A 19768-nucleotide genomic window follows, 5' to 3' on the forward strand; every position below is an offset into this window, starting at 1 on the left:
CATGAAGTGAACTTAATCCTTAAAGTAACTTTACACACACACACACACCTTTCATATCCCTTTACTTAGATACTAACAGCTTAAAGGGAAATCAATAAAGAGTAAGCTCATGTTTAAGTGCTAGCAGTCTAACACATAACGTCACTCCATGTCCTAATGTTCTATACACAGATTTATTTAAAGCACAGGTTTGACAAAGTAAAAGAGTGGGTTGTTTTGCTTAGGAAATACACCCTTTTTCCCTGCTCCCCACCCCTCCCCCAAAAAAGCTTCAGAAGAGGCAGCAAAGGGGAGAGGCTCAAAATGGGAAAATATACCCCTACATTCTTTAGAGACCAATCTACAATTGCTAGCATCTTACACTGCTTAACAAGTGGCAGAGTCAACCGCCATCTTCATCTCATTCTTAGAAAATTTCCAACTACTTGGCAATTTTCTTAGTTGAGAAACTTTTTTCACCAGTGCTTATGAAATAAATGGCAAAAATCTATTTTTGAAAGCTTTCCTCAGTATTAGTTTTGTTAGGCAATATACTCTGGAAAGTAGAGGGTAACATGAAGTGTTAAGCAAATGGGGAATAGTTGGTCAATAAATGTAAATGCTTTCACAAAATAGCTGAAATTATTAATTAGGAATCCTAAAGTGTAATAGCCCTCTACTGAAACATCTTCAAGGCATTCAAAGCCCTGCTCTAACAAACACTTCAAATAACCATAGATTTTGAGGGTCACTTGCTGGTTTATAACATTTAATTCCTCAAGAGTGGTTCCCCCTTCTGGTTTTCTCTCAAGGTTAAGTCTATGGCTTTCAAAGGTAAACCATAGAGTCAAATGGGAAGAAAGTATAATTTCAATAACAAGTTGATTCCTGAGTCCCAACAACAGAAGAGGGTCATTTCCAATTGTCCTGGGATTCTGAAAACAAACATATATGAATTAAGTTTTAATAATAACAGAGAAGACACCAATGCTTAAGACTTTCTTGAATTAAAGATAATTTGAGATTCAAGTTGTATCTCTGATTAAGCAAATGAGAATACATGGCTACAATTCCCTTAGTCTTTGGAAAAGTAAAAAAATCCTTTTAGTACGTTACAGAAACTGAAGTATGTGACGTGGGGAACAAGAGTTTCACAATAAACTCCAGTAGAAAAGCAACAGAAAGCTGCAGAGAAAAAATGTCCATGTATGTGTATAATGATGAGTGTCTACATGTGTGCACACACACACATGTACTTGATATGGGGAAATACGATGGAAAACTAGTTGAGCACATATTCAAAATTCTCATATGGCATCTTATTTATTTTTTATTCCTACACGTAAGCTATTTTCACACAGGAACAAGCAGCACTGGTCACATCTAAATCTAGAGGTTATTCAGTATCAACATCCCCTCAACATAGTCACAGGCATAGACAACCAAGCAGTTACAGCATCAGAATGCCAGCCAACCACAAATTCCCAACAGGAATATAAATGTATCCATTCACTTCCTTCTCATTAACTTAAAAGTCAGGCTTAGAACAATGCAATTGATTAACATATTCGTTCTTCTCTTATCTTTTGTCTCAATTTTTTTTTTTTACTTTTTTAAGGATCACAGATATCTGAATACTTACCAAACAAATGTGCCTATGAAACCATCTATGTAAACAGAATGGCACCAAAAGTGCCAGAATTAATTTTTTTATTTTTACTTTTCAAGGGAGCCACAAAAATACTATGGAAAACAAATCTATGAACCAGTTTAATTTTATTTGCATTTAATGTGATTATACACATTCATGTGTCTAACAAGATCTGCACTGTTACATTAGAAATACAGTACAATAACATTCAACATGAGGTACTTAATATTTATATATTTTTCCTTCATAAATAATGCTATAAGCTACTAAGTTCAAGCACCCTGATACACAAGTGGCTATAGGGTCCTGAAATTAGCTGAGCTTATTTAAACACCTTAAAAAACAACAACAAAAAGAGACAGTTCAGTGCAATAATTATGTAGAAATGAGACCATACTTAAATACTACTTTAAGATATGCTTAAAGAATGTTACATTAGAACTGCTAGCCTAGTTACCCTTTATCCCCAGTATTAACAACGACAAAGACTGCCAGATACATTGAGAAAAGCATTTACAGCGTATTCTGTTTAATAAAGTTGTGTTCATATGCTAGAGTTGCCTGCCTTGTCAGAGTAATGGTTTCTAGTTTTAAGAGCTACAAAATTTGGAGAATACCAAGAAAAAAAAAAGAAAGCAAACACATCAGCCTTCATTCCATTTTGTCAGAAATGCATAAGGGAGAACAGGGCTTGAAAAATAAAAATTCTCAATTCTAAATACAATTTTCAATTTAACCCACAAATTCTTGGCACAGCCAATCAAATGACAAGAGGTGTCCCTCCCTCCCCCTTTTTAAGTGATAGTTAAGCTCTTCCATGCCCAGTGTACAGGACCTCATCTGACTTTCACCAAGCAGCTACCAGCCATATGGGAGCAGACAGCTAATGGGAGCGCTGGCAGGGGGTGTTACTGAGGAAACCCTCCCCACCTAAGGTTATCACATGCACCTCAAGAAGTTGAGATGATAAAATTAGTGCTAAGTAAAGTTTCTTCTCCTCTGGCTTAAATGAGTGCCTTCTAAACAGGTACACAGCCTACCAGTTTGCATGACTGCTATGAGTTACTGCAATGTTTAGCCATGCTTTAAAATCAAAATTCTTTGTGGAAGTATTTTTTTTTACTTGAAAACGCACCTTTATTTCATCAATGCTTTGCCAAAACTACTAATATGAGTCACTGCCAGAGCATTTTGGAAAGCTGTCCTGGGATTAATCCTCTATAATCACCAGGAACAGTTTTTGATCCTCAATGGTAACTGACCTAGGTAATGGCAAAGGTGATTACAAAAATGTCCCATGATCCAGTGTTCTCCACCTTTAGCCCAAAGGCAACAAGCCCACATCTACAGGGGAAGAAGTGGCCCAGAAGCTCAGTGAATAAGATAAGGGCAGCCACTCACTGGGGCCTTGCTGGGGCCATAGGGGGGCCCTTTCTGCCCCACTTCTCACCAGCCAGGCAGGGAGGAGACAATTCCTGAGTCGGCAAACGCACTTGCATGCACATGGGCATGCACAAATACATGCACTCACCCCGGGACTAGCTCCTGGCTCCAGACAAGCCAGCTTAAGGTTTGCAGAGCAGGAGAAGGAGGTGGCCAGGGACCACACTCTGGGTGGTGGGGGAAGCGACTTCAGGATCACGCTGAGCAGAAAAGCTGCCCAGAAAACACATGGGTACTTCAACTAGAAGTGGACATCTGGACATTGCCAGGGTCATAGGCACTAAACCATCACAAGCCATCACTGAAGGAGAATTTTTTAGTGTTTCCCTCCTTTGTTTATATCATCCATGGACAAATGAGAGCTGGATATGATGCTGATGCAGTGAATACTAGGTATAATGAAGTGTCACTCCAGACCATTTTTTAAAAAACCCTGCAGGCATATATTGGCACTTTAAGATGGCTAGAGGACTGATTCTAGCAGTCTAGGAACAGGGCAGATTTATAATTAACTAAGAAGATAGTGTGTAGTCAAGGTAGATCAGGTAAACTACATTTCAGATTTTAAAAAAAATCAATGAATAAAGGTGTTTTATTACATTAACATGTAGTGCTACAAAACTAATTGTTATTCAACTCATCCAAAGAATTGTTTGGTCCTTTCTCAATGGGATAAAGGGAATAGGAATTCTACACAGTACAACTTACAAAAACAAGTAGAGATCAGAAGCTAAGTTGGGAGAAAACAGTTTGGCTTTTTCAAACTATGTATGTATTATAATATGCCATTAAGTAAAATATTTGTAGTAAGGGACTTTTTAATGATACTTTTTCAAACCAACCCCCCACCCACCCACCAATTTGAAAATATTTTACTAGTCCTTTACATGGTGAAACAAATTATCTTTTCAAAGTTCTTGCCCCAAGAGATTGAGTTTGACTGCTTTCTATAATTCATGGTGACAAAAAGATTTAGTTTTGTTTGTGTGTGTTCCAATAAAATTTTATTTACAGGCATTGAAATAGGCTTCTTTTTAAAACTGTTTTTAGTTTAATAGGCCTGCAACTTTTTCCTACTGGCAATAAAATTTTGTATTAATTATTTACTTCTAAAAGAAGTTTCTTACTTCAATATTCTGTCTTCTAAACCAAAAGAATATAAATCTGCTTGCTAGCAGAAGTCAGGGTCTAAACAAACAATCAATTTCTTTTTTTTTTCTCTAGTTTATACTGACACCACAGTGTTAGATATGTAACAGTATTATGAATTTAGGACTTAAAAAAAAGCAAAGCCCAAAGCAAAAAAGTTAAAAAGAACAAAATAAAAGCCAAACATGATTACTATTTTTTTAAAACAAATCTACTTTCTAGACCATGAAGCAAAATTTCTTTCAAAATTGTAAACTGAGGTTTGTCTGTTTTTGGGGGGAGAGCGTTTTGTTTAAAAATAACTCCTCTCATTATTATTATTTTTGGTCATTTATTTCTACTCATCAAAATAAAGCCCAAAACAAACTTGGAGGGGATCCAAAAATTTTCTTAAAAGGGACAAAACTGGGAGGTCAGTGGGGAGGTTGAAAGAGCACAAAATCTCTCTTGATGTACAGATGCGACTCGGAAAACAACAAAGCCTCAAGAACTTGGCTCTTTTAAGCATACAGTTAAAAGCTGAAAGCTGCTTTTTTTGCCTGTACATACTTAAAAGGTTAAAAGAAATTAGAAACTGCCTACAGCTTCATAAATTACAAATTACCTGCGCTGATCACAAATCTGCAGATGAGCTAAGCATCAAGCAAGCAGGAGCCAGATATGCCCCTCAGAGCAATCTCTGCTTCAGGAAGAGGGTTTTCAAGCATAGAATATGAGTTCAGGGATCTGCCCTCCCTGTACCCCAGTGCCATTAGTGCTGTCTGAGGAGCACTGAAACTGGACAGTCACTTTGCCACACTGAACCTCTGTCATGCCTTCCTGTCCAAAGTAGCTGAGTTCATTGCCATCTAGGATGACACTGGCCGTATAGAAGGTGTCTGGCTCAATCTGCACGGGGTACTCAAACCACACGGGGAAGGTGTTGCTGGAGCCATCTGAGAAGTACTTGCTCAGGTTCTGCCCCAGCACCACACCCTGCCTCTTGAGTTCAATCTTAGCACTGTACTCTGCAGAACCACAGCTGGAGCCATAGAGTCCAAAGCCAGCGATAAACACTCTCTTATCAACTGCAAACTGGATGCTGTCACAGCGACCCCGATAGCGCCACTGGTTGCTCCGATAGGCACAAGACTGGAAACGGTGGCAGCGCTGGGGAACTAGGCCCTTGCGGGCTTTACTCACAAACTGCAACTCAGGCTTTTTGGCCGCAGTATACCAGAGGAAGATGTCATTGGTCTCATTGAGAGTTAAAACTCCAGACTGCGCAGCACCATTGGCAAAATCATCAAGGGCCATCGTGGGTATCCGGATCAAGTAAAGTGCCTTTCCGAGGACCTTGCGTTTATTTTCAATGCTCAAGGCTAGATCTTGTCGCTGGCATTCTACTTCCGCCCAGCTGAGAGCTGCTTCAAAAACCACAATTTCTTTGGCATTCAGAGTTTCCCTGCGGAGGATACTTTCTAGTGTCTGGAAATCGATATCGCAGAATCCCTCCGACTTGAGCGCTAACTCAGCCTGGGCATCAATCACCTCCCAGCACCGCTGGGTCAGGTCTGGCTCCTCAAACAAGCAGCTCTGGGAGAGAAGCACGCAGGCGTTTTTGGCGCTCAGGCTGGTCTCCAGGAAATTAACGCAGGCCCTGGCAAGGTGAGGGACAATGTACTTTTTGGCAGCGTAAAGAGTGGCCAACACTGTGTCAGCAGCCAAGTCAATTTCATCACAATAGATATATCTGAAAGAAAGCGCAGAGCACATAAATGGACTTTTCACAAAAATGAGAGCACCCAGCAGGAAAAGTTGCAGTTACTTGCAAATTGGTTCCAAGAAAATTATCTTATGTGACAATTATTTTAAAATTTTTAGGGATTAGAGTAATACATGAAATATTATTCATAAATTATTAACATTTGAACACAGTGGTAAGTTTGAATTATGATTAAAGACATTAGTTTTTGTTACCATTCCTGCCTCTATTTTATAAGCTGCATTTGGTGGCTTCTCAACAAAAACAAAAGACATTAGAATTATTTGAGAAACAATCACACATCAGAAATAGTCAATGTAAGGGAAAAAAATTAAAATTATATTACCTATAATATATTTAATCAAACAATGCCCCCCACCCCCATGTTTTAACTTTAAACTTTTTCTACATTCAGACAGAAAGTAAGTCTGACTTGGATTTTTTTTTAAATAAAAAACAAAATCTGAGGCTGAATAAAAATACTTCTCAAGTAGTTTTGAGTTCAGTGGATTATCAAATATGGACTCTGATGCTATAATCTAGTTAATGTGAAGAAAACTCAACACAGACTTTAGAACTGGCTTTTTAACTCTAAACTCTTACTTCTCCCCCCCACATTCCATCTATCCACCCTCAGAACGAAAGAATACATTATTTCCAGATATACTTAATTAAAAGACAAAGTAGGAAAATGTAAATATGCACTTCTTTCTTTGTTCCTATGAACTGTTACTATTTCTGGAAAGGAAATACTTCCTGGTGTGGGGGACCATTGCAGACTCCCAAAATAATATGTAGAGGTAGAAATCACTTACTTGTTTTAGATCGCTATAGACGATATAAAACGTAATCAGTGAAGCCTACATATGGCTGAAAAACACACACTGATGACATTTAATTCTAAAATGTTTCTAGCTAAGGGGTATAACTACTTGTTCTAAAGTTTTCCTTTCAGTTATTTCACCTTAGTGATAAATAAAACAAGAAATTAGCAAAGACTTCTATAAAAAAAATGTAAAAACACAAGAATGGCAGTAGGAAAAATTGTCACAATCATAAATAGAACCTGTGCTTTTGTTCCCAGGAAGCCCTTTCTCTTCTCCAATGGGTGACGCCAGCTACTACTGGCCAGGTCACCCGATACACTGACTGCAGCTCAGCAATGCTCTGAAAGAATCCGGCATGGGGTGGGGGTTGGGGACAGGAGCCTGGCAGCACTTTGTAGTTCTTACCCTGGAACTGTCAAATGAGCAACTGTCCCTTTTTCCTGACAGCCCCCTTTTCAGGGATACTGGCTACTCATCCACAATACTGGGGTGAGCAAAGTCTGGCCGCTATGATGCCAGATGGCAACGTGGTTCTGATCAACTACAATCCAATAGTAAATGACACATTACTAAATTTCTGATTTTTACCGCTTTACATGAATGATGTATATAATTTTTAGAAGCTGTATTACGATATATTCTAGGCAAAACATCTGTGAGACAAGATGCTTGTCAAAGGACAAATCAAGTGACTTGGCGAAATGTAACTCTCAGGGATTCTTGTTCATATTTCCTAATTACATATAATCTGAAATGATACAATACTCTACTTGCATGCAGTAAAGCCAAAATGCTGAAGTAGTGCTAGCACAGTCCTCAGCCACAGATAATATCATCAAATACAGAAAACTGTGACTTCACTTGGAACACACACACACACACACATTACTGGTGGGTCAAATTGGTTTCTGCACATATACCTCCAAAAGGTCACAAAGTGCTGGCTGGTCTACAGGGGTAGTCCAGTTTACACTTTGGTACTTTATATGCTCCCTTGCCTTTAACTTCTCCAACCTCCCATCACGTGAGCTCCAGTCAGCAGCAACTAGACTTTAAAACTAGACTATGAGTAAAGAATTAAATATTTTTAAGTTTTAGGACTAACTATGATGCTTTTTTTCCTTCAGCAGATGGCAGACAACATATATCCACATTTTTACAGTTTGTGGGATTATTGTCCAGCTTCTTGACCCACCGAGTAATTTTTTCAACAAATACTGTACTGATTCCAGGGAACTGAAATCCCTACAACAGCCTATAACTATGAACTCAGATATACGTTGGTGTGGTAGAATTAAGAATTAAAAAAGATCATATAAATATTATTTAGAATAAGCATTCAATTTTAATTACATTATAGATTATTGCACTGCATAACACCAGTAGCTGATAAAACAGCAAATTCTAATTTACCTGGTTAACATTTACTGGATTCTGGAAAAGATACTCTAGATATAAAACTATTTTTTCAAAAATACACTCTATATCTTAGAGCTTTACATTTACACATTTACAATTAAATTTTTCTATATAAGACCACATAAAACTACAAGTAACCATTCATATCTTTCAAAACTTTCTCTTCCACTATTAAATGCAAACACTTCTTATCCTTCAGAAAGGGTGTCTGATTTTACATGAGTCTGTGTATGTGTGCATGAAGACCAGACTATTTCAACAGAGTAAGTTTGCATTTGCTGACAGAGAGACAATAACTCTTAGAAAACTCAGAAGTCTCCTAATTGGTGCTGTTTAAACAAAGTATATAATTTCTGAAATTTCTGAGGTAAAAATATAATTTATTTCTTAAAAAACATCTTCATAATGCCTTCACAGAGAACATGCTCTATTAGATTATGTCTATACCAGAAAGGTATTTTTCTTTCATTCTGCGTCATCAAAAAGTAAATCACTAAACTTAGCACTTGCCCCAACATCCCAAGCTAAGGTGTGATAAGTGCCTGCCTGTAGTATTCCGCACACTCTCCGCTGAAAAATGCACAGTAATTTTCTCCAAAATCATTTACAAGGTAAGCAGCACCCTCTTTCTTCATTGGTGCTTCCGTTTTCCATTACACAGAACTTCTATTTAACTCTAAGACCATCAGAGTATAAATACAGCATAAACAATTCCCCAACATACGAATGATGCTTACTTCAGCATAGCAAGAAAAGCAGCAGGTTCGACATCTGGTATACGGATTTCATCTTTGTCCTCAGCAAGTTCTCCATAAAACATTGCATGGAACACAGAGCTCCCAACAGCTAAAACATACTGTAGAGAAAGGGAAATCTTATTTCATGCACTAACTTGAAAGCATTTTCAGAAAACCAATCCAGAAAAACAACTCTAGGCAACTGGGTTAGGTGGACACAGAACACCTACACCTCCTCCTTTGCGAACTCAAGATCTGGTTAAGCTTACCGTGGAAGCCTAAAATATTCACGCCAAATAGTCTCTACAATGCTAATTAACTTCAGGCTTTATGAGATTAATACGCAAATTCCCTCATTACAAAAATAAATAGATAAAATAAAAAGCTTATCTAAACTGATTTCTAGGGGGAAGGGTAAACATTTGACTTTCCTAGCCTGTCACAACAACTTCCAGACATCTTAGCCCATGACTGGAGAGTTAAGATGGCATGTTTTTGTGGGATCTATAAAGGAAGATAGAAGGAGACAAAGAAAAAATTCAGCATAGCCAAGGCTCCTGGGACAGGCTGTGCTTTCTCTGTGATCAGGCAAAACATGCACTGGCTGCCATCGGCAAGCTGCCCACACCAACTTCCAAGCTCCCAGGGAGAGCCCCTCTTTGTAAATCTCAGGTCCAAACCGGTAATGCAGCTGTTGCTTACTTTATGTCCTGGCAACCGCTGAGTCCCACCTGGTGGCCCAACCACAAAATGTACATCTGCCATCAAATCATTATTGAACATCACCGCATTTCTATAAATATAGAAGCAATTCATTAATTCACAGCACCCAGCATATTTAAATCCCCCCTCCCACATATAAAACCTACAGAAAACTTAAAAGCTAAACAACAGTTTAATGTCAGGGCAAAACAAAAAATAAAAAGTTCTAACTAAACAACTGAGTTTGTAAACTTTGCAAACGCATGGGAAATAAAGTTAAAAGGGAAAAAAAGTTCTCTAAACTTTACATAAGACTGAAGGACAAATAAAAGGTTTCTATCTTTTAAGACCCACAGATGCAACCCTATCATTAAAAGGTACAGCCTGCAAAAACATTTTTTTCCTAAGAGGAAAACAGCTGTACTGTTTTGGAAAAGATACAAGGCAGTTTCCCATTACCAATAAAGCTTCTGGGAAGAGGAAACATAGATTTGTGTTAAAATATAACACAGGTTGTGCAAAAGCAGAAACTTCAACACAGGAAAACTTTTAAGGTAAATAAATATGCTGGCCCAGTACTTACCTCTCTCTAATGGTGGGATAAAGACCCTGCCAATTTGGGGCTGGGATAAGGTTGTTGTTACTGAGATTCTGCTGGTGGTACTGCGGGACAGTGGTGGTGCTGGAGTTGGCTGGTTTTTTGCGGGGGAATATATCAGCAGCCATCTTCTTCTTCTTTTTAGTCTTCAAAGTAATAATTTCATAGCAAACTGGGGGCAATTTGCTGCTGCTGCTGCTGCTGCTGCTGCTGGTATTTGCTTTCTTCGAGCTTTTCTTGGACTTGTTCTTTACCGTCTCTGGAAGCATCAAGAAGAAGGTGAGACATTTCATGTTCTTTTCCTTGTCATCTACCATGAGTACAGTATGTCTCTTTATAGCTAGATATCCCAAACTGGTACAAACATCAAGGAAAAGAGGCTAGCACGAGCTAAGATGTTAACAGAAACCAACAAACTGTATTTTGCTTCTTTTCTCGGCCAGGCAAGGTGACCTTTTCACTATGTTGAACAGAAACTGGCTTTAAGTTTTGTCCAGTACTTGGTCTGTTAAATACATCCCCATCATGATTCCTGTTTCTCTTATTTGCTCATAAAAATCACCCAGTTTCCTAGATCACCAGAAATTGCTACACTGAGCAAAGATGACAGGCACAGAGCAGAAGCACTTGTTTTCTGAATTAGGTGAGCAAGCTGGGCTGGAGTCGCGCGAGTCTGGAGCCGACCGAAGTTGTGTGGTGAATGGATCGGAGTAGGTATTACAGCCCTGCAGATGGAGTCAGACAGCCAGTGCCGGGAGCCAATAGCTGAAGTCACCAATCACGATTGGACCAAGCAAAACAGTGACACCTATTGTAACGTGCATAGTTCGGATATTAAAGGAACAGCAGTGCATTCTCTTGCCTGCTGTATATTTAAATCAGATAAACAACATACGAAACACTTGAAAACAGGAAAGGAGGAGTTTATGTCCACAAATTTCTCTTCAGTAGACATTCATTTTTATCTCCCCAGTGAAACAAGCAGGATTAATTAACAGCGGGTGGGGAATGGTATCTATTCTGCATTTCTAATACAATTTTTTTTCCTGGGAGCATCCAGTTTTGAATACTTCAATGGAACCCTACCTAAAAGCTAAAAGGCATACCATACTAAATACATGTATCACAGCTTAAAAGGGAGGGATGCTAGGTTTCCTCTTTTTTCAGTCTATTTGAGTACAGTTATGTTCTAGTGCAAAACAAGAGAAATGAGGTCATGCATTCAAGTTTATCTCCCAGTATTGTTAGGCTAACATTTGTACCTGTATGCACAGCTGTACTGAAACAGAGGACAAATTCTAAATGCAAAAATAAGACTCAAATGAAACAAAACTAGTAATCAGTGTTTAATGTCTATAATTCACTGAAAATATGTCAGATGAAGCCCTATGCAGGATCTCAAAAGCCAACTTAATTATGTTAAGGCTGCATTTAACTTTGGCATAATTTTAAAGACTATAATCCACAACTTTAACACAAAACTAATAATAAGGCTACTCAAAGTGGTAAGTATTGTGATGCTGCCTGGTGAAAATACCTCAGGTTCTCTTTGCTTTGAATCTATGTGGTTTTCATAGATGTGAATACTCCAGCAATATATATATCCACCTTTAGTAAAAACAAAAAAACAAAACACCTACTGCAGGTTCCACATGGGCTTATTTATTTGCAAAGAGGGACAAATGAAGAAATTTAATTTCACTCTCTATGAATGACTTTCATTTGTCCAAAGCACAGCAGCCATTTGCTACCCCCCCCCCATCTAATTCATTCTCCACTGCCAAGGCCCTGTTTGTTGCCCAACATTGGTCTAAATAATGAGTGCCTGACAGAGTGAGAGCTCAACAAATGGGAGCTACTACTATTATTATTATAACTAATAATCTACTAGAGATAACACACCAAAAATCAGCCTTTTAGCCCCCCAGGACACTAAATCACCAAGGCATGTTCTCTTTATTGTCATCATTATTCTTCTTAAAAGTCTGTAAAACTACCCCATGATATACAGTGTATGTAAGACTTCAGCATAAGGTTATCCATTCCCATTTTTGACGGATCCCAAAGTACAGCTTTTTATTACAACTACTGTATTCCTGATTGCCAAGGCAAACATATATTTACATACTTCTTAATCAACTTCAAATGCATTTAAACACTCAATGTTAGAAGGAGAGATCTGGTTTTTAAAAGTACATGGAGAGGATAAAACTCAGTATGTTGGGCAGATAATTAAAAAGTATGGGCAAAGTCCCTTGAGGGATAGGAAAAAATATATGGTACTATTAAACTTTTCCATCAGGGACACCTCTGATATTGTCTCAAACATTAGAGACTCCTAAGTCAATAGACCAAGCCCTTCATCTTGAGGCTTGCTCTTATGAAACTTATTTCTATAGCAGAGAAACTAAGCCTAACTACAATTATGCCTAAGAGTTACTTCCAGAAAACCTCCTTCGTTGCTCAGATGTGGCCTCTCTCTTTCTCTCTTTCTCTAAGCCCAACTGTGCAAGAAAAATCATTACCCTGCCCCACCAAATGGGACATGACGTCCAGGGGCGAAAGTCCCCTCGGCAACATGGGACATGACTCCCATGGATGAATCTAGCCCTGGAATGGTGAGATTTGACAACACCTTTCTTACCAGAAGGGAGAAAGAAATGTAACAAAATAAAGTATCAGTGGCTAAGAGAGTTCAAATAGAGTCAAGAGGCTATTCTGGAGGCCACTTTAATACAAGCTTCAGCTAGATATTGTTAATTACCATGGTTTGCCAAACTCCTGTCAACCCTAAAGAATACCTAGGGCTCTATCAGAGATTTACAAAAGTTTCACTCATTAAGATTACCTTTCAGAAACCTACAACCTCTAAATGTAAGTTCTTAGGCCAGGTAAGTTCTGAAACTCAGAGGGGTCAACCTCTCCAAGAACATCACCTAGTTCCACTCCCCTAACCCATACTGTCAATACCCTTTTCCAACCTGAAAAAGCTAGAATGGCCATAGCCCAAACACCCCTAAGGACTGGGAGAAAGATAATAGGAGACAGAGGAGTTATAACAGAGAAGATCGAGTTAACAAATAAGTATGACTGAATCATTATATTGATATTTCTTTTAGTTTCCAGTGTCTTAGAGCAGCTAGAAGGAAAAACTTCAAAGTGTGGAACTGTAACCCATACCAAACTCTGAAATCTGTTCTGTAACTACTTGTTACAATGCACTTTAAAATGAATTACTTTGTATATATATTTCACAATAAAAAATGTTAAAAAAAAAAAAAGCACATGGAGAAACAGATGGGAAAATAAATGAGCCTCTTAACTGTTCAGATTACTGTTAAAATCAAAGCAGTATTTCTGCTCAAATGCCACTGAACTCCCTGACCTCATCCCTCTTAGAAAAGATTCCATGCCAGGTAGGCCCTTGTGCTTAGGATCAATCCCAAACATATTTCTTAGTTATCTGGCTTCTCAGGTCAGGAATAATCTATAAAAATGGAAAGGGAATTGAGTCGCCCTGAAGTAGACAATCTAATATTTTGTCCCAGCAGGACAGGGAAGAAACTTTTAAAAAGCAGATACAAGAATTTAGAAGGCTTTGTGATCTTTATTCATTTCACATACAGTTCAACACCCCTCACCAAGAAAGTCTTCAGAAAACATGGTTCTTACAGCTCTAGGTTGAAGAAGTAAAGCATGCACAACAGTTTTAAGAAAGAAAAAATGTATTTTAGAAAACACTCTTTCTAAAATTAAAGATTTTCTGGAAAATCATGTTTTGTAGAAAAGCTTAAAATACTAATTAAAGTAAATACTGATAAATCTAAAACTTCTAGAATAGTACTGCAAAGACGAACATTATCCTCCTGCGTGGGGGGAACTGATGAGCACTACTGTTTTAAAGATAAGTTCTTACCTATATGGAGTAATCCTATTTTTTAAAGACCAGAATGACTTTTTTTATTAACATGAAAAGCATGAAAATTTTTAATAAAATCTAGACAATGAAAAACTTCTTTGAGAACTACTTCTCTACCTTTTTCATACCATAGCAACAAGACAAGTAGCACAGGTCCTTGCTACTCAAAGTACATTCCAAGGACCAGCAGTCACCTCAGCATCACCTGAGAGCCTGTTAGAAATGCAGAATCTGCCTATCCCAGTTCCCAATTCTGGATCAGAATCTTCTAGGTAATTCATACAACATTCAAGTTTGAGAAAACCTAGTGTAGATAATTAAAGAACTGTGTAATTTTTTCCAATGATCCAGTATCAACATCTGGCATCACATTTTACATTCAATTATCAAGTCAATGGAAAAATAATTTAAAACAATTTAATTTGGTTTTGGACATAAAACATAATGAATATCCTTTGATACCTGGCTCTGAAATTCTTCTGACTAGGTCCTAAATGCCAAAATTCAAGGACTCATGAGTACAGGCAGACAAATGAGAAGCTCCAAGATATTATGTCCATTCTCTCAAAGAGAAGTCAAGCCCAGAGTATATTAATGGTGATGAGTGAAGTGATTTTAGTGAGGAAAATAAATGATTAAAAACTGCAAGCATGAAGCAGATGTACCACTTAATATTTTTAAATGAACAACTTCACAATTAAAAAAAATAGCAATACGCCATAAAAAAAATACTACTAATTAGCAATCAAGTCATCTAGTTCAGTTCTGGTCAGGCCACTTAAAATGAAAGTCAGGGAAGGGCTTTTAAACAAATCACTGACACTTTAAGGACCTCAGTTTCCTCATCTATAAAATGAAAAGGTTTGTCTAGACTACATGAGTGCTTCTCAAACTTTATCCTCAACTCATAGTAAGAAATGCATTTTACAATCTGGCCTAGTACATACTCTTAGCATGTATGATATACTCATATATTTCCTATTTTATTCTTTTCTTTTTAACGTCAGTGTTGAGTCACTCAATTGATTTCATGACCACAATCTGACAAACAACAGTCTAGATTATTCCTAAGGGCTTTAAGGTTTAACATTTTAGAGTTCTTTTCTATCAAAAATTTGAACCAGGCTCCAAAGAAGAAGTGGAAGGCAAGACTGCATCAACTTAAGAGTGTCCATAAAACCACTCAAATGCATATGACATTAGGAATGCACACTTATTTCTTGGAAAAGAGAAGCCATAGCATTCATGTGCCTTTCAGAGTAAATCACAACCTGAAAGACAATAAAATGCCAAGAAAATCTAAGATTGATTTGAATATGAAAAATATTAATACCACTTTGGTCTCTGCCTTCATTTCCTGAATCCATTATTTTAAATTCAAATTATGGCTTTTTCCCCTTGAAAATTTTAAATATAAATAGTTAAAACTCCATTAATCAATTTGCGAATTTGCAAATGTCACCCACTGAAAGAAGGGTAATAAGAGATGTCAGCCCAATATCTATTGTGAAATTTTACCTCTTAAGAGTTTCTTTCTAACTAATCTTCTATCACTTGTTTCTACACTTCCTGAATTTGAGAGCTGTTTCAAGACATGGTTAATCTGCCCTAATGAGGTAAATGGGTCAAGAAGCTTATCAATCCTTTATGAAGTATTTCCAAAATACAACCTGTTGATCACACAGTGCAGTATATGAGGTAGTGGGGATACAATGGTAAGCAAGATAAGAAACCAAGCTTAAAAAGCTAGCTTGTAATAGTGGCTTTGAGATGATTTTATAATTGCGAAAATTCCCAATAATGACAAAATCATCCTTTTCACTGCTGGAAAGTTTGCCAGCCATGCTGCTTGTATTTATTACAGTCTTGTGGGTTCTATTTGGGGACTGGAATGAGGTTTGGAACTGAAAGGGCTTTAAGAAATCATTTAATGCAACTCTGTCTCACAGATAAGACAACTGGTGTCCAAGAGATTAAGATATTTGTGAGAAGCCCGCAGTTAATTAGTAGGGCAATATCTGGACTAGAATGCAGATTACCTGACTACATACCCAGTTCTGTTTGTTTTACTCATTTGACCTTTCAATCACTGTAATTACCCCACATCCTTATATAATGCTTTATCTTCAGGCTTCTAATCCACTTTAAAAGAAAAACATAAACGTGTGAAATTTACAGAGATGAAAACCATTCAGACCACATCCCTAGAGGAGGCACCCTGCAGGAAAGAATGCTGGAAGAGCACTTTCTGGAAGGAAATGGAGAGGAAGGAACATTAACAGCCATGAGAAAGATGCTCAAAAACAAAAGATGCACTCCACGTAAAATGAAAGTTAGAAAACCAGCCATTCAAGGTTAAAACCAACAAGTTTTATGTTAACAACGAGGCCTGTATGTCACTACAATGCTGGCAACTCATTTAACTTGTTATAACTTCAGACTCTTTGTCTGGGCTTGTACATGGTTTACTACAAGATACATAAACAGCTACAGTACCGTGAGGTTAACTGAGGTTATAAACAAGGGAGGGTGGATTGAAGAAATTTCTACCGTTTCCAAAAATTATCGATACAAAATTACAGAGTAGTTTAACCTGAAGTGGAATTGCAGTTGTATTTTTTGTTTGTTTCTTGGGGGCTTTTTTTTTCTTTTTGGCTTATTTTCCCCTTTTCTACTGAACAAGAGTTATGTTTGTCATTTGGGAAGTAAAAAGATAAGCAATCAAATGTTAGTAGTTGTGAAACATAGCAGCAGCTGCTGGAAAACAGACTATATGCCTTCTAAATTTGGAAATAAATATGGAGTCAACTATTGGAAACACCATACAGTGAAAAAGGCAAGAAGAGCCAGTAACAAATGACCTGAAAATTAGATAGTATCTTTGAGCTTCATTTTCCTCTTCTGCTAACTGGGATCATTATACCTGGTTCACCTTTCTTGGGTTTATTGTGAAGGTAAGGCTGTATGTTTGTGAAAGCACGTTGATAAAAGTTGAAAGCACCCTAAAAAAGTAAGGAGGTAAGCCTTCCTTGCAACTGCACCTAAAGCAGGAAACATCATTTGCAATGCAGTCTTCCTAAACACAAAAACCAAAGATTAGCCAAGCTCAAGTTTCCTGTACTCTTCCAGGCTGCAAAACTACTGACATTTCATCCTATCTCCAGGCTTGCTCTAGCCTTACTTACAAGTCAAGCAGTAGGTCCACCCACTGTGAATCTTGCTCAGATTTTGCAAGCAGGGGTAAATAATCAAGATTTGGTTGTTCATTGTGATCAAGTCCCCATCCATGATGGTTAAATCATGTGTCAACTTGGCCAGGTTACCATGTCCAGTTGTTTGGTCAAGTAAGCACTGGCTTAATTGTTAATGTAAGGATATTTTGTGGATTTAAATCATCAGTAAATTAAATTCATCTAAGGCTGATTACATCTACAATCAACTGAAGAGACTGCCTTCACCTAGTCTCATACAATCAGCTGAAGGCCTTAAAAGGAGAAGGGATGATTCAGCTGTCAGAAGAGAGAATTTCTCCATACTGACTTCAGCTACCCAACCTTCATGTGAGTTGCCAGCATGCGGCCTGCCCTACAGAATTTGGACTTTCTATTCCCACAGCTGTGTGAGCCTGTTCCTATTTTAAAAATCTCATAATATTTACTATACATAAATATATCTTGCCATCTCTGTTTCCCTAGATAACCGTAGAGAACCCTTATTAGTATACCATCCAATGCCTGAATCCTGCAGCATTATTTTCAAAATCCTGTCCTGTGATACTGGCCACCAGGCTGGGTCTCTACCATGGACTGTAAGATCCCTAAGATAGCCTGTTGACTGGCATCCCATCTGTACCCATTTCCTGAGACAGCCAGCAGGCAGCTATCTATCTAGTTACCCAGCACTGTCTACACTAGCAGCTCAATTTGGTCCTACTCAGCAATGACCCAGTTTAAATTCTAGTAGCAAGAGTTATAACTAAGACAAGCACTTGGGTAAGATACACCTCAATGCTGTCTAGAAGGATGAGGCTTGGGGAAAATTTTCCTAAGTCACCTCCTTTTTACCATACAGAGTTCCAGTTAACCTGGAACTTTGGAGAATTGCCCAAAGGTAAGATGTGACAATTCTTAGAAGGCAAGAACAACGATTTTTTAAAAAATTCTATATGGCATTTAATATGATACCTGGCTACATTTCATGATTATGGCTCCTTAGTAATACTATCTGATTTTGTATTTTGTCTGGAATGCTTAATAATTCTCTATCATACATTAAGTGTGGGCATCTTGAAAAGGGGTATATAAAATTTATTATATGAGGTACTCTAAAATAGCTGTTTAAAAATACTACTACTATGAAATATTTAATAAAGTTTAAGATTCTTTGGTAAAACAGGTAAAATCAACTGCTAATTTTTATATACTCTGGATATAAGCTTCCTCATCTATAAAGTGTCAACTACATGATCTCTTACCTTTTCCAATTCTAGATTTCTAAGTTTCAAGAATCTGTTTAATGTTTGGCAGAAACATTATTTCTTTAATGTAGTTTTATTTACATTTTAACATATGATCATGACTAATATCCAAATACTGTATATGTACATATGTGCCATATTTTATCAAATATAAAGTATTTCCTCCACATTCTCTGAAATTGGACTGTACCTTATAATTGACAGTATCTCAAAACTATAACTGTCAGATTTTTTCTTCCTTTCTTAATGATACACAAAATAATGCATGTCTTACAACGGATAGCACCCTGTGGTCAATGAAATATTTATAATTCAACAGAAAGAAAGGAATCTCTTCTTTAGGTTGGTTAATTATTCTGCTAACCAGCAAGATGACAGCTCAGAATTCTGACTGAACTACATAAGAATAACTGAGCTTTCAACAATCTGGTAAAGTATAAATCACAATTCTCAAATGAGACTGCTACTATGACAACGGTTGATATGGTAGAAAGTCTAGATGGAAATCCCAAAATGGGAATTTCCACAGCCTGAACTGGCACGACTTCCAGTATTAAAACAATACGTTCCTAATATTTTCTCAAGGCTCACAGTAATACATATACTTACAAATGATTGATAAAAACCTATTACTACCTGAGTAATATGTACTTAAAATATTTTATCAAACGATCTAAGATTATGTAGGTCTTTATACATAAGTTAAACCTGGAGCTAAATGAATCCTTATAAGTTACTGCTTATTAAGATAGAATTTATATTAAAATGTTAGTTTAACTGAGAGAAATATTTATCATGTTACAATGATTCCCTTTCAACATGACTCTCCCCTAAATACTTGAAAACAATGTATTCAAAGAAAAGTAATATCAGGCCTTTAGGAGGTCTCTTTTGAAAATGGGGACTGTTCTGATTCAATAAGGAAACATCAATCCAACTGGAAATGTTGCAATGGAATAACCTAACCCAATCATTTCTGTGGTTTTTCTCTGGTCATTTCTTGGTTTAGTTAATGTAGAAGGAAAATATGTGTTACAGTCATTTAAAAAAAAAATCACAAGGTTGTTTTTTTTTACTTTGGTTGGTGATATATTTTTTCTGGTATCAAAAATATACCTGGTAA

The 19768-nt window shown here is 37.2% G+C and overlaps 1 protein-coding gene across 3 annotated transcripts in view; it reads right to left on the minus strand.

Annotated features, from left to right (window-relative positions):
- Positions 1-1284: 1284 nt before the first annotated feature.
- Positions 1285-19768, minus strand: part of BTBD3 (BTB domain containing 3) — a 35476-nt gene continuing 16992 nt past the window's right edge. For 2 of the 3 annotated variants that reach the window (XM_077115188.1, XM_077115190.1), the window contains exons 2-5: positions 10235-10508; positions 9652-9742; positions 8950-9068; positions 1294-5954 (exon numbers count right to left, since the gene is read on the minus strand). In XM_077115188.1, coding sequence (XP_076971303.1) covers positions 4922-5954; positions 8950-9068; positions 9652-9742; positions 10235-10377 — 1386 coding nt within the window. In that variant the 5' untranslated portion in view covers positions 10378-10508 and the 3' untranslated portion in view covers positions 1294-4921. Of the gene's footprint in view, positions 5955-8949; positions 9069-9651; positions 9743-10234; positions 12403-19768 lie in introns of those variants that run through there. The other variant, XM_077115189.1, reaches the window with a different exon arrangement.

Source organism: Tamandua tetradactyla, chromosome 1 (genome assembly GCF_023851605.1).
Source record: "Tamandua tetradactyla isolate mTamTet1 chromosome 1, mTamTet1.pri, whole genome shotgun sequence".
NCBI lineage: Eukaryota > Metazoa > Chordata > Mammalia > Pilosa > Myrmecophagidae > Tamandua > Tamandua tetradactyla.